At 35.6% G+C, this 10721-nt stretch overlaps 2 protein-coding genes across 3 annotated transcripts; both read left to right on the top strand.

The window, feature by feature from the left end:
- The first annotated feature begins 416 nt into the window (after window positions 1–416).
- On the top strand, window positions 417–2589 carry LOC117925582 (chlorophyll a-b binding protein, chloroplastic). Its single transcript, XM_034844640.1, has 5 exons — window positions 417–543; window positions 652–840; window positions 935–972; window positions 1559–2073; window positions 2364–2589. The coding sequence occupies exons 1-5, from the start codon at window positions 488–490 to the stop codon at window positions 2379–2381; spliced, it is 816 nt and encodes a 271-aa protein (XP_034700531.1). The 5' UTR covers window positions 417–487; the 3' UTR covers window positions 2382–2589.
- A 1693-nt stretch (window positions 2590–4282) lies between these two features.
- On the top strand, window positions 4283–9881 carry LOC117918506. Of its 2 annotated transcripts, none has more exons than XM_034835229.1 (3): window positions 4283–4381; window positions 4753–5050; window positions 9417–9601. In XM_034835229.1, the coding sequence occupies exon 2, from the start codon at window positions 4768–4770 to the stop codon at window positions 5041–5043; it is 276 nt and encodes a 91-aa protein (XP_034691120.1). In that variant the 5' UTR covers window positions 4283–4381; window positions 4753–4767; the 3' UTR covers window positions 5044–5050; window positions 9417–9601. The 2 variants fall into 2 exon arrangements, with proteins under 2 accessions (XP_034691120.1, XP_034691111.1); XM_034835220.1 differs by lacking the exon at window positions 9417–9601 and adding an exon at window positions 9640–9881 and having other exon boundaries at window positions 4284–4381.
- The last annotated feature ends 840 nt before the right edge of the window (window positions 9882–10721 follow it).

Below are 10721 nucleotides of genomic sequence, written 5' to 3'. Positions count from 1 at the left end.
TTTAATATTTTTCTCGATATAATTAAAGATGAGAAAGTCATTTTTTTTTGTATTTTTAAAAAATTATTTTTTGAGATCCATACATAACCTACGTGTATGGTTGTTTTATGTATTGATCTTGATTAATAAATAGGGTGCAGTGAGAGATGATCTAACATGAAACAAAATAATGAGGGAGAGAGGGAGGGGAGGCAAAGATGTGATAGTGACATGAGATATGAGGGGAATGGGCTTAGAATATGAACCACCAGCTTCTGATTATTCCAGGTAGGCTTATGAAACTGGAGGTGGATGTGCTTCTTATTAGATTCTTCCTTCCACATGGCAACCCACCAGCCAATCACACCCCTATTCTCCCTATCCTTTAAGATAAGCCCCCTCTCTTTCATACATTAACAAGTAACACCCTCCTCATGTCTTTACTTCTTCTCCATATCCCACCACCAATCAATTAACCTTCTCCATTGCTGGTCACAAACCCTCCTCCATGGCCTCTGTCTGTGCCTCCTCCGCCATGGCTGCTGTTGCCACCATCTCTCCCAGGCAAGTTCTCTCTCATATGTGTCCTACCATTCAAATGCATGATCACTACTAGTATATATATGCAGAGTTATTAACTTTTCTGCATGGATATGTGAAACCGTGTTGTAGTTCTCAGAAGACTGGGTCTGTTGTGGGAGCAACCAAGGCCTCTTTTCTTGGGGGGAAGAGACTGAGCCTGAAGAAGTTCACGGCACCGGCAGCTGGGACGCGGTCTTTTACTGTATCCTCGGCGGCTGCAGATCCTAACAGGCCTCTTTGGTTCCCAGGCAGCACCCCTCCTCCATGGCTTGACGGCAGGTTCAGTGTTTATATACATCTTCTGCTAGGTCTCTTGTCAGATCATGGTTGCTGTGTTTCTGAAGTTTTAATTTGTTTGAATCTTGTAATGCAGCCTTCCTGGAGACTTTGGTTTCGATCCCCTTGGCCTTGGTAAGTCAAAAAGATGAACTTGACTCTTTATTAATCAACTTGATATATCATAATCTATTAGCATCTTGGGTAGTAGGGGACTATATAGAAGGTGGGGTATTAAGCATGTGACATCCCAACCTAGTTGGACAGGGGAACAACTTCTTAGCCCTGTTTATATACAATGAGGATTCTTTTAACCATGTACACATGTTTTAAAATATCCACGGGGAGTGAGAGTCATTATAGAATGTTATCAGAGCTGATTCTTGATCCCTATTGATCCCGATATCAGACTCTACAGAGTTGATTCTCAATCCTGATATTAGGCTCTGTCGTATCTTCTTGATCCCGACATCAGACTCTACTTGGGGTGAATATGATATCCCACACGAAACTCCTAGTACAGTAGTACTAAATATATGATGAGCTTCTCTTAATCATATAAATATGATTTAGAACTGTGACAGTACATTGGGTTAAAGAAGATAATATATACATTGGACGAGGCAGGCCACTACAAAGTATTAGTCAATTTGATATACATTATTAGCCTATTAGCAATTATGTTAATTGGTAGTTGAACACGGGTGTCTCTATTTACCAGGATCTGATCCGGAGACACTGAAATGGATGGTTCAGTCAGAGATAGTGCACTGCAGATGGGCAATGTTGGGAGCAGCTGGAATTTTCATCCCAGAGTTCCTAACAAAAATCGGGATACTAAACACCCCATCCTGGTACACTGCTGGAGAATTGGAGTACTTCACCGACAAAACCACACTCTTCATTGTTGAGATGATTTTCATCGGTTGGGCTGAGGGGAGAAGATGGGCTGACATCATCAAGCCTGGGTGCGTCAACACTGACCCCATTTTCCCCAACAACAAGCTCACCGGGACTGATGTTGGCTACCCAGGTGGGCTCTGGTTCGACCCTCTTGGCTGGGGAAGCGGTTCGCCCGACAAGATCAAGGAGTTGAGAACAAAGGAGATCAAGAATGGGAGATTGGCTATGTTGGCTGTGATGGGTGCTTGGTTCCAAGCCATCTACACTGGCACTGGCCCCATTGACAACCTCTTTGCCCACCTTGCTGATCCCGGGCATGCCACCATTTTTGCTGTAAGTATTAAATTATCAATTTTCTTAAACGCTTATACTTGCAGGTTTTGGACTTAACATCTTCCCTTAAGGGCCCATACCCCCATATAGGCAGGTAGACAAACAACCGTAAATTACGAAAACAGATATACAAATGGGGCAAACAAACAGATGAAAGTTGAACGTGTGACCTCCCAATCTCCGAGACTATGTTAAATTCAAAAGAATCATAGACATGTCTAAACTTTGATTTCTACCCAAAAGACTGATAAATCTAATGTTGTTGCTTGTTTGCTTGTGTATTAATTCAGGCTTTCACCCCCAAGTGACAGATGCAAAGGAGAATGGTATCTTCTAGGAAAACATTGGTGAAACATGTTTGGAGACCAAGAAAGGACATGGGAAAATGTGTGTTTTTCAGAGAAATGTTTGTATCATTGGAACTTGTATTGCCTCTGATTATGTCTTCTAAGAATGCTCATGTAGTGTACAAATACCTCTATTAACTTAGATTCCATTTAAACAAGTTGGTCGTCACAAAATATAGGTCCATGAAAGTATCCATTTGTCTAACAGATGGAAAGAAAATAGTAAAAAACTGGCAAAAAAACTCAAAGCCCATGATTGTAAATTCATGGTAGATTTATAAAATGGTAGAGATCTTGTTGAAGAACTCTCTTACTGAAAAATTGAACAAGGATCTGGGATTTCACAGCCAAAAAAGATTAAAATTAAGTTGAATCAATATTTTATCAAATGGAGTAGTGTTGGAAGTGTTTTAGTGTGAATTGAGTTGAAAATTCTCTTTTCCTAATCTCATTGTTTTCAAAGGGCAGTGGAAAATAGAAAAGTATTATTAGTTTTTGAAAATAGTGTTCTACTTTTAAATCAAAAGATTGTTTTTTAGATTCGAAAACATATTTTATAACTTTTTGATGGAAAATTTTCTTTGAAAACTTGTTCCAAAAACAACACAATTTTTTGAAAAAAACAAAAAATAATGCTTTTAGTTGTTTTTATTTGCTTTTTAAAACATAACATAAAAAATTGGTTAAGAATGTTTCAAGTTATTAAATAAGCTTTTCTTTTAAAAACATCAAGAAATTGTTTTTGAAAAGTGATTTAAAAAGTATGGGTATGTTCGATAACTGTTTTTAAAAATAATTCTGAAAAATAGTTTTTAAGAACCGTTTTTGAAAATTGCTTTCTAATTTTTGTAAAATAAATGTCTATTTGAAAACTTAAAATGCTTTTAACTTGTTTAATATATTTTTAAATATATTTTAAAGATAATTTTTATATACAATGCTTTATTTTTAATCATTATACATGTTTGTATAATTATTTCTTAAAATAAATTTATGAAAACAAGTGAAAATAATAGAAAATAACTAAAAAATATTTTTTGTTTTTAAAAGTAGAAAGCAAAAAACAATTTTTGGTTGCCAAACTTATTTTTTATATATTTTTTTATTTTGGAGATAAAAAAAATTATTCTAAAAAACAGTTACCAAACAAACTTTATATATATTTGAAAAGTTTTTTTTTAAAGGTGAATTTCAAAGATTATCTATGTTTTATATAAAAATTATTATTATTTTCTGTTTTTAAAAATGACTAATAAGAAATTTATTTAAACCATACTCTTGCCTTTTTTTAAAGTTGAAAATTGTTGTAATTCCATGTCAGCATAGAAATAATAAAAATAGCATTAATAGATAAAATTAATAAAATTTGTCATGACATTTGTGTTCCAAAATGTTTAACGCATAAATTGTTTTTGGTTATCAGAATGTATTAAAAAAATAAGAAGAAGAAAAACGTTTGGCTGTGATATGAAAAATATAAAAAAAGATTAAATATAATAAAAATTAGTTATAAATACATGTATTTTTAAATTATTAAATTTTTATATAAAAAAATTAAAATAAATTAAATAAGTTTGAACTAGTATATAAAAATAATTTAATGATTTTAATTATTTTTTATTTTTTATTTTTTTCACCACATTTTCCTTCAAACATTAAGAACCAAACATAACCATAGTTGAAACGTAGAGTTGCGCAAGAGGTTGAACACCTAAAGTAGCCTTCTTCAACAGGAGCTGAGCAAAGGATAGGCCCAAGGGCCATGGCCCACGCAAAAAGAGTGAACCCAGCCCGTCTTCTTATACATTTTAAGCCCAATCTCAAATTGAAAACCATTCGGGCCTAAGATGGATTTGGGCCTACATGCTTCAGCCCGGCCCTAATAACATCTCTTATAAAGCTATGATCAACTGCGCGTCACTCATGATTCATCTGCCTTGCAAGTGCTAATTCTCCCAGAGGTAAATACTATTTTTCCTCTCTATTCGAAACCATGTGTTTGGCCTCTGAGAAAATGCAGGAAAAAGAAAACAGCTTATTTTTTTCAGTGTAACACTTTTCTATGAATTGGGGCTTAAGAAACAAAAATCTGCTTCTCAATTATTTGACTTAGTTGACTAGTTTTCTGTTTTTTCTTTTTTAACCAGAACAAGACTCAAAATTTTGTTTTCTTTCGTTATCCTCAGTTTTGTAAGCAACCAAACGTGGTGGAAATAAATTTAATGTTGAATTAGTTGTCTATGAACCTAGTTGCATTGAGATTTCTTCCCTAGGGTTTGCTTTGGATTTGATCTGTAGGCCTAGGGATTTGATTTCGATTCCATTTGTTCAGGAAGAGAAGATTAAGATGGGGTTTATAATGGAGTTTGCTGAGAATTTGATTCTGAAGCTGATGGAGGATCCAAAGGAGAGGGATCGAAGGGCCCGAGAGCGCTTGTATGCGGTGAAGGATCGATGCGACAGGACCAAGGAGATATGGTCCTTTCCGATTCGCCCTTATGGATTCTGGACTTTCGAGCGCCACAATTCTCAGCTCGCTTGGGACCCTCAGATTAGCCAGGTGCCCGGTCGGAGGGACCCCTACGACGACCTTCTCCAACAGAACTTTTACAAGTCCAAGTAAATGAATGGTCTGAATCTTGAACCTTATCAGAGATTTTTATGGTTTCTTGTGAAACTCATTTCATTGAATAGAATATTAGGATCTTTAATGGATGTGATTTATGTGAAATACATGTTACAGCATGAAATTCATGCGTTATGATGATTGTGTTTAAACTTTTTGGATGTTATTCACGCAACTATGAACTATAAAACTTGGGATTATGTTGCGCCATCTTTAGCCGGCCTACCTTAGTTGAACACCGTGCAGAATGAACGAAAGTTATGAGATAAAATGATTTATATCGTTGTTATTGCACAAGGTTGAAATTTTGTTGAATACATTAAGTGGCTAATCTAGTTATTTTTTTCTATTGAACTGCCTATTCTAGTTTTCGTATTTGTATTCATCTCCACCATGCTTTGAAGAAGTTGGTGATTGGACTGCCATAGCTGTTAAAAACTTATGCCATATGATAAAGTACATTTTTTAGCGTAAAACTGACTCTGACAATACAATTTAGCCCCTCTTTGGTTAGGTGTTAGGCTGTGTACCTATCATGTATTTTCTTTTCTTTTTTTGTTCTTTCCTGGTTCTTGGTGCACATTTTGTATTTCCCGTGTTTCACATGGAATAACAAACATCAAAACAACAGCAGAAGCAATGACATAAACGAGAGAGATGAGCCAAGGAGGTATGCTCTATCTAGTTTGCTCATTTATATCCTAGCAGAAAATTTATACAAGTGAGTTTGGCACAAGAATGAAAATATCAGAAATTCGCAAAATGTCGATGATTAGATTTTACTCATGGAACCTTTATAGCTGCAAAAATTACAGGTCTATCGATTGCAACAGAAATTCACTAAATCTGAAAGGATTGCATACAGTTTTACCTGACATTGATGTTTCTTCCCATAAGTCTTATGCTAATCAACACCTATACGTAATCTTCATGTTTACAATGTAGCATTCCCTCATGGTTCTTAGTAGATCACCTCAAAACCGTATTAAGGCTTGACGACTCAAATTCTATACTTCTGTCTTTTCTCCCTAAAAGGGTTTTAAAGATTCAATAGACTCAATCTTGATTTATCGAGTTTTGGAATTAGGGCAGAATATTTTTTTTTGATAGGTAAATAAGATTAGGATTAAGAGAAAAAGAGTATACACGTTGTATACAAAGAAAATAAAGACAAAAAAAGGCACGAAAACACAAAAACTCACTATCGTGCCCTAACAAGAGCCTACCCAATCCACAAAATCTAACAACGATAATGAACCGTCCTCAATATACAGCCAAACCCAATCCCAAAATAGATGCAAAAAATAATTTTTAATAGCTTGGTCTATGCTTTCATAGTTATGAAAAGCTCTCCTATTCCTCTCTCGCCATAAAGTCCAAAATAGACACAACGGAGCAACTTTCCAAGCCTTCTTCCTCTTTTTACCAACAAAGGTCTCATGCCAACTTAGAAGAACCTCTTTAATTGAAGAATGCGTCACCCATTGGATACCAAAAAGCACAAATACCAGCCACCACAAAAGATGAGTTTTCGAACAATGGATGAGGATATGGTCACTTTTATTTTTCTTTCTTACACAAGTAGCATCTATTAGGAATCCTCCAATCCCTCCTTTTGAGCTTATCAAGGATCAAAATCCTGGCCTAAGTTGCTTCCCAAGCAAAAAAACTAATTCTTGGAGGCACCCAAGAATTCCACACAATGTCATAGGGAATGGCTCCAACCTCCTATTTGCTAAAGAGGAGTAAAAGGATTTAACAGAAAAAACACCATCTTGTGTAGGCAACCAAACCATATCATCATCAGTCTCGTAAGATAAGTGGTAAGTGGATAATCTCCCAAAAAAGGTTTGCAGCTCCTCAAGTTCCCAATCATGAAACCACCTAGTAAACCTAGGACTCCAGGCTCCATCCTCCCAAATTTCACTCACCCAAGCATCTTTTGAGGTACCAATGGAAAATAACTCTGGAAATGACTCCCTTAAAGACAAATCTCCACACCACTTGTCCTTCTAGAACCTCACCTTGCACCTAGACCACTAATCTAGCTGTAGAGATGCACCATCTAATCTAGCTGATTCACTTGGAGCCAAAGTGCATTTTTTTTCATTACTACAAGACAAAACTCCAATTTACATGATCATAGGCCTTTTCAATATCCGACTTACAAATGACCCCTCTCAAGTTGGCTTTAACTTTGGAATCAATGGATTCATTTGCAATCAAAACAACATCCAAAATTTGTCTCCCCGACACAAATGCATGTTGAAAATTCGACACTAAACTACGCACCACCTTCTTGAGACAATTGACAAGAACCTTAGCTAAAAGCTTATATAAGCCTCTTACCAAGCTGATTGGCTTGAAGTCCTCAAGTCTTCTGTGCCCCCTTTCTTTGGAACTAAGGCAAGAAATGTGGTGTTTAAACTCCTTTGAAAAGTCCTAAACTCATGAAATTCTGTAAAAATCCCATCACTTCCCTTATCACCACATCCCAACAAAACTGCCAAAAGGCCATGGTAAAACCATCCAGCCCAAGAGCTTCATCCCCTTTCAAGCTTGAGAGAGCAACAAAGACCTCCTCCTCATAGAAGGGAACCTCCAAAACTTGAGATTCAAGGGTAGGCAATGAGGCAAAGGTCAGCTCACTAATGGTTGGTCTCCAATCCCCCATCTCTGAAAGGATTAGTCGAAAAGTATTTGCCACACCTTTAATGTGGCATTGGCTACTTTGTGAAAAAAACTGGTGTTTTTATCCCCCTCTTTTAGCCAAAGTACTCTTGACTTCCGTCTCCAATAGGTTTCATCCAAAGCTGCCCAATTTTTAAAGTCTTCGACCACCCGCCTTCTAGCCTCCCATTCCTCCACAGAGAGGGGGCCTTTCCCTTTCCTTTGCATCCCAAACACCTAGCTGCTACCAAAATCCTCCTTGTTCCAAACTCCAAGGTCCTGCTTTAGAGCTCTTAGTTTAATCGCCAAAATATGGCTGAAAGATCCCTGAGCACTGTAGCGTTCCCACCAGTTTCTGATCAAATCTTTGAAGCCATCCACTTTCAGCCTCATGTTTTCAAAATGGAACGGAGTTTTTCCTATCCTTATTCCACCACCATCAAGCAGGATAAGAGCATGATTTGAGACTGGTCTTGGAAGAATGCTCTGGAACAGGCCATTGAAATGATTCTCCCAATCTTCAGAAACTAGAAATGGTCTAGTCTAGAATCCAGCTCATTATTTAGCCCACCAGTCTAAGTAAAAGTACCCCCAATAAAGGAAGATCTTGTAGTTCCAAATCATCAATAACCTTGGAGAAACACCTCACTACATTGACAGTTTCTCCCACTTAGTGCCCATTGTATACAGCCCATGTACTCTAGTCTATCGTACATCTTTCCTCTTCATACACACACACACATTTTTCTTTGGTTATCAAAAAAAAAAATGTAAGATTGAAGGTTAACTATTGCTATTCTAAAGAATATCATAGATCTATTGTTCAAATTACACATGTTGTTTGGATGATCTAAATGTGGATTGTTAGGATAAATATTAATTAAGGATTTTACTTAGGTGATGTTTGATGAAACTAAAAATTAGGTTTTTAAAACTCTAAGGTTGAGTTGGAAATGTTGAAAATTATAAGTACTAAAGTATCTTCTTAATTTTAGGTGTTCAATTTAATTTTAGTTGCTTGAGAAAATTAAACATTAAAGTTGAAAATTATTTTTTCATAATTTTGTCCATAGAGATACGAATGTGAACTGAAAAACACCATATTATAAATTTGCATATGACATTTAAAATAACCTTTTTAAATATTTTGTTGTTTTATTATAATATTAAGTTAATCCACACTGCATTTATATATAAAATATATAAAACAAGTGAGCAATAGTATAACATATGGTTTGCTTATAATTTATGTGGCATATTAATAATAATACATTGTCATTATTATCATCATTAGTATTTTGACATAATATATTAATATACTAGAGGTGTCTAAGTATAATTGGAAACCCAAACAAATAAAAACGTAAATCCAGTTAAAAAATTTTAAGATATATTAATAAGCCAGCATTTTTTTTATTTATTAGATAAGGTAAAAAATTTGAATAAATTATTTATTAGTTAAACTTATTACAAGGATCCAATATTTGAAAAAATTTGGAAGGTTAAAATTATAATCCAGAATTATAAATTCTTATAAACCACTTGCTATGTTTTGCTCTAAGTGAAAAAAGTCAGGTTTATTTAATCTATAGATTAAATGGTTTTTTAACAAAAATTTAATGGTAAGTGTTATGGAATTTGAGTTAAATCATTTTTCGTTTATCAAAGACTGCCTTAGAATGTACATTTTTCTTTTTCAGCATTGTGGCTTAGAAGGGGATGATGGGAAGTGAGATACACAAACAATTCTTGACATGACTTCCTGGGAAACTAAAAGGGACTGGCTTTGAAGAAAATCTTGTTACACCCTATGTTTTGATTCCACCAAACTTTCTCTTAACCAAAATCAAATTGGAAATTGAATTTCTTTTGTTACATTTTGCTGTCAAGAAAAGATATATTAGTTTTGTTTCATTGATGCAGGAAGCTCAGAAGCCATTAGCAGAATGCTTTACATCTGTCTTAAAGGGTGGAGGATTCCAGGATGTTATTTTAGCTTGATTTGATCAGTATTCAGTCTTATATTATATAACCACAGCAGGTCTGTAATACCTGAATATTGCTGATTGGTCTTTGAGTATGAATAAATTTTCATGTAACTGTGGTGCTTTTGAAGATATTTTTGTGGGAATATTTACTGCTTTCATCAATTCTCCTTACATGTCCTTTGATAGTGTCCTCCTGAAGTGTTACTGGTATGGATCCCTCGGGCAGCTTATAAATTCAAGGTAGGCATTGATTTAGGTATTATTTCAGAATGGTGTGTTTGATGCTAGTTCATTCAATACCATTTCAACTTTTTCTCCACCAGATATGCAAAATAGTTCTTGTCATGGTTACAAAATCAAGTCTAGAGAGCGAGACATGGCAACACGACATTAGTAGGCCTCTTTGGATGTGATTGCCAGGATCTCTTTGTAAAAATGTTCATTGTCAGCAGTTTATCTGTTTCTTGTGATCTTTTAGAGGGTTGTAAAACTAAATGGAGGATATAATTTGTTAGAGAAGTTATAGCCATGATGATTATGTGATGTATTGACAGTGGATCTCGTAAGCAGTAAAATTCCTGAGATAATCAAAAGGTCAATTGATTTCTTATAATTAAATCTAAGAAATGGGAGTTGCTTTTATGTCCTGTAGGATTTGAAACAGTCGGCCCACAAACGACGTGAGTGATCCACCAGGTTTAATTCTCGATGAGATAAACTGGAAGAATATAAGTCTGCCTGTATTGATACCATGACAACTCAATACAGGTTCTCAAATTGCGTGTATGCTCCTAGTGATAGAGCTGGAAAGCAGGTTTTCTTTGGCTCCGCAGGTTGTCCTTTGGAAGGGCAAACATGTAGGTGAGACTATGATCAAGGGAACAAAACCCTCAAGCTTAGCTGCAGGCATTCACCCGGTCATTGCCCTTGAAATCATGGAACAACCTAAAGGGTGTCAAATCTTGCCGGCTGCTACAAAGGGGGTCCAACATTGGGAATGCAAAATTAGAGCGGTCA

This window comes from Vitis riparia, chromosome 1 (assembly GCF_004353265.1).
Source record: "Vitis riparia cultivar Riparia Gloire de Montpellier isolate 1030 chromosome 1, EGFV_Vit.rip_1.0, whole genome shotgun sequence".
Lineage (NCBI taxonomy): Eukaryota > Viridiplantae > Streptophyta > Magnoliopsida > Vitales > Vitaceae > Vitis > Vitis riparia.
The sequence above is the reverse complement of the archived record's forward strand: the minus strand, read 5'-3'. Positions and strand labels throughout refer to the sequence as shown.

Coding starts and splice junctions, on each gene's coding strand:
- LOC117918506 (XM_034835220.1), top strand. CDS start 4,768: ATGGGGTTTATAATGGAGTTTGCTGAGAATTTGATTCTGAAGCTGATG.
- LOC117925582 (XM_034844640.1), top strand. CDS start 488: ATGGCCTCTGTCTGTGCCTCCTCCGCCATGGCTGCTGTTGCCACCATC. Junction 841..934: donor CCTCCATGGCTTGACGGCAG/GTTCAGTGTTTA, acceptor CTTGTAATGCAG/CCTTCCTGGAGACTTTGGTT. Junction 973..1,558: donor TTTCGATCCCCTTGGCCTTG/GTAAGTCAAAAA, acceptor TCTATTTACCAG/GATCTGATCCGGAGACACTG.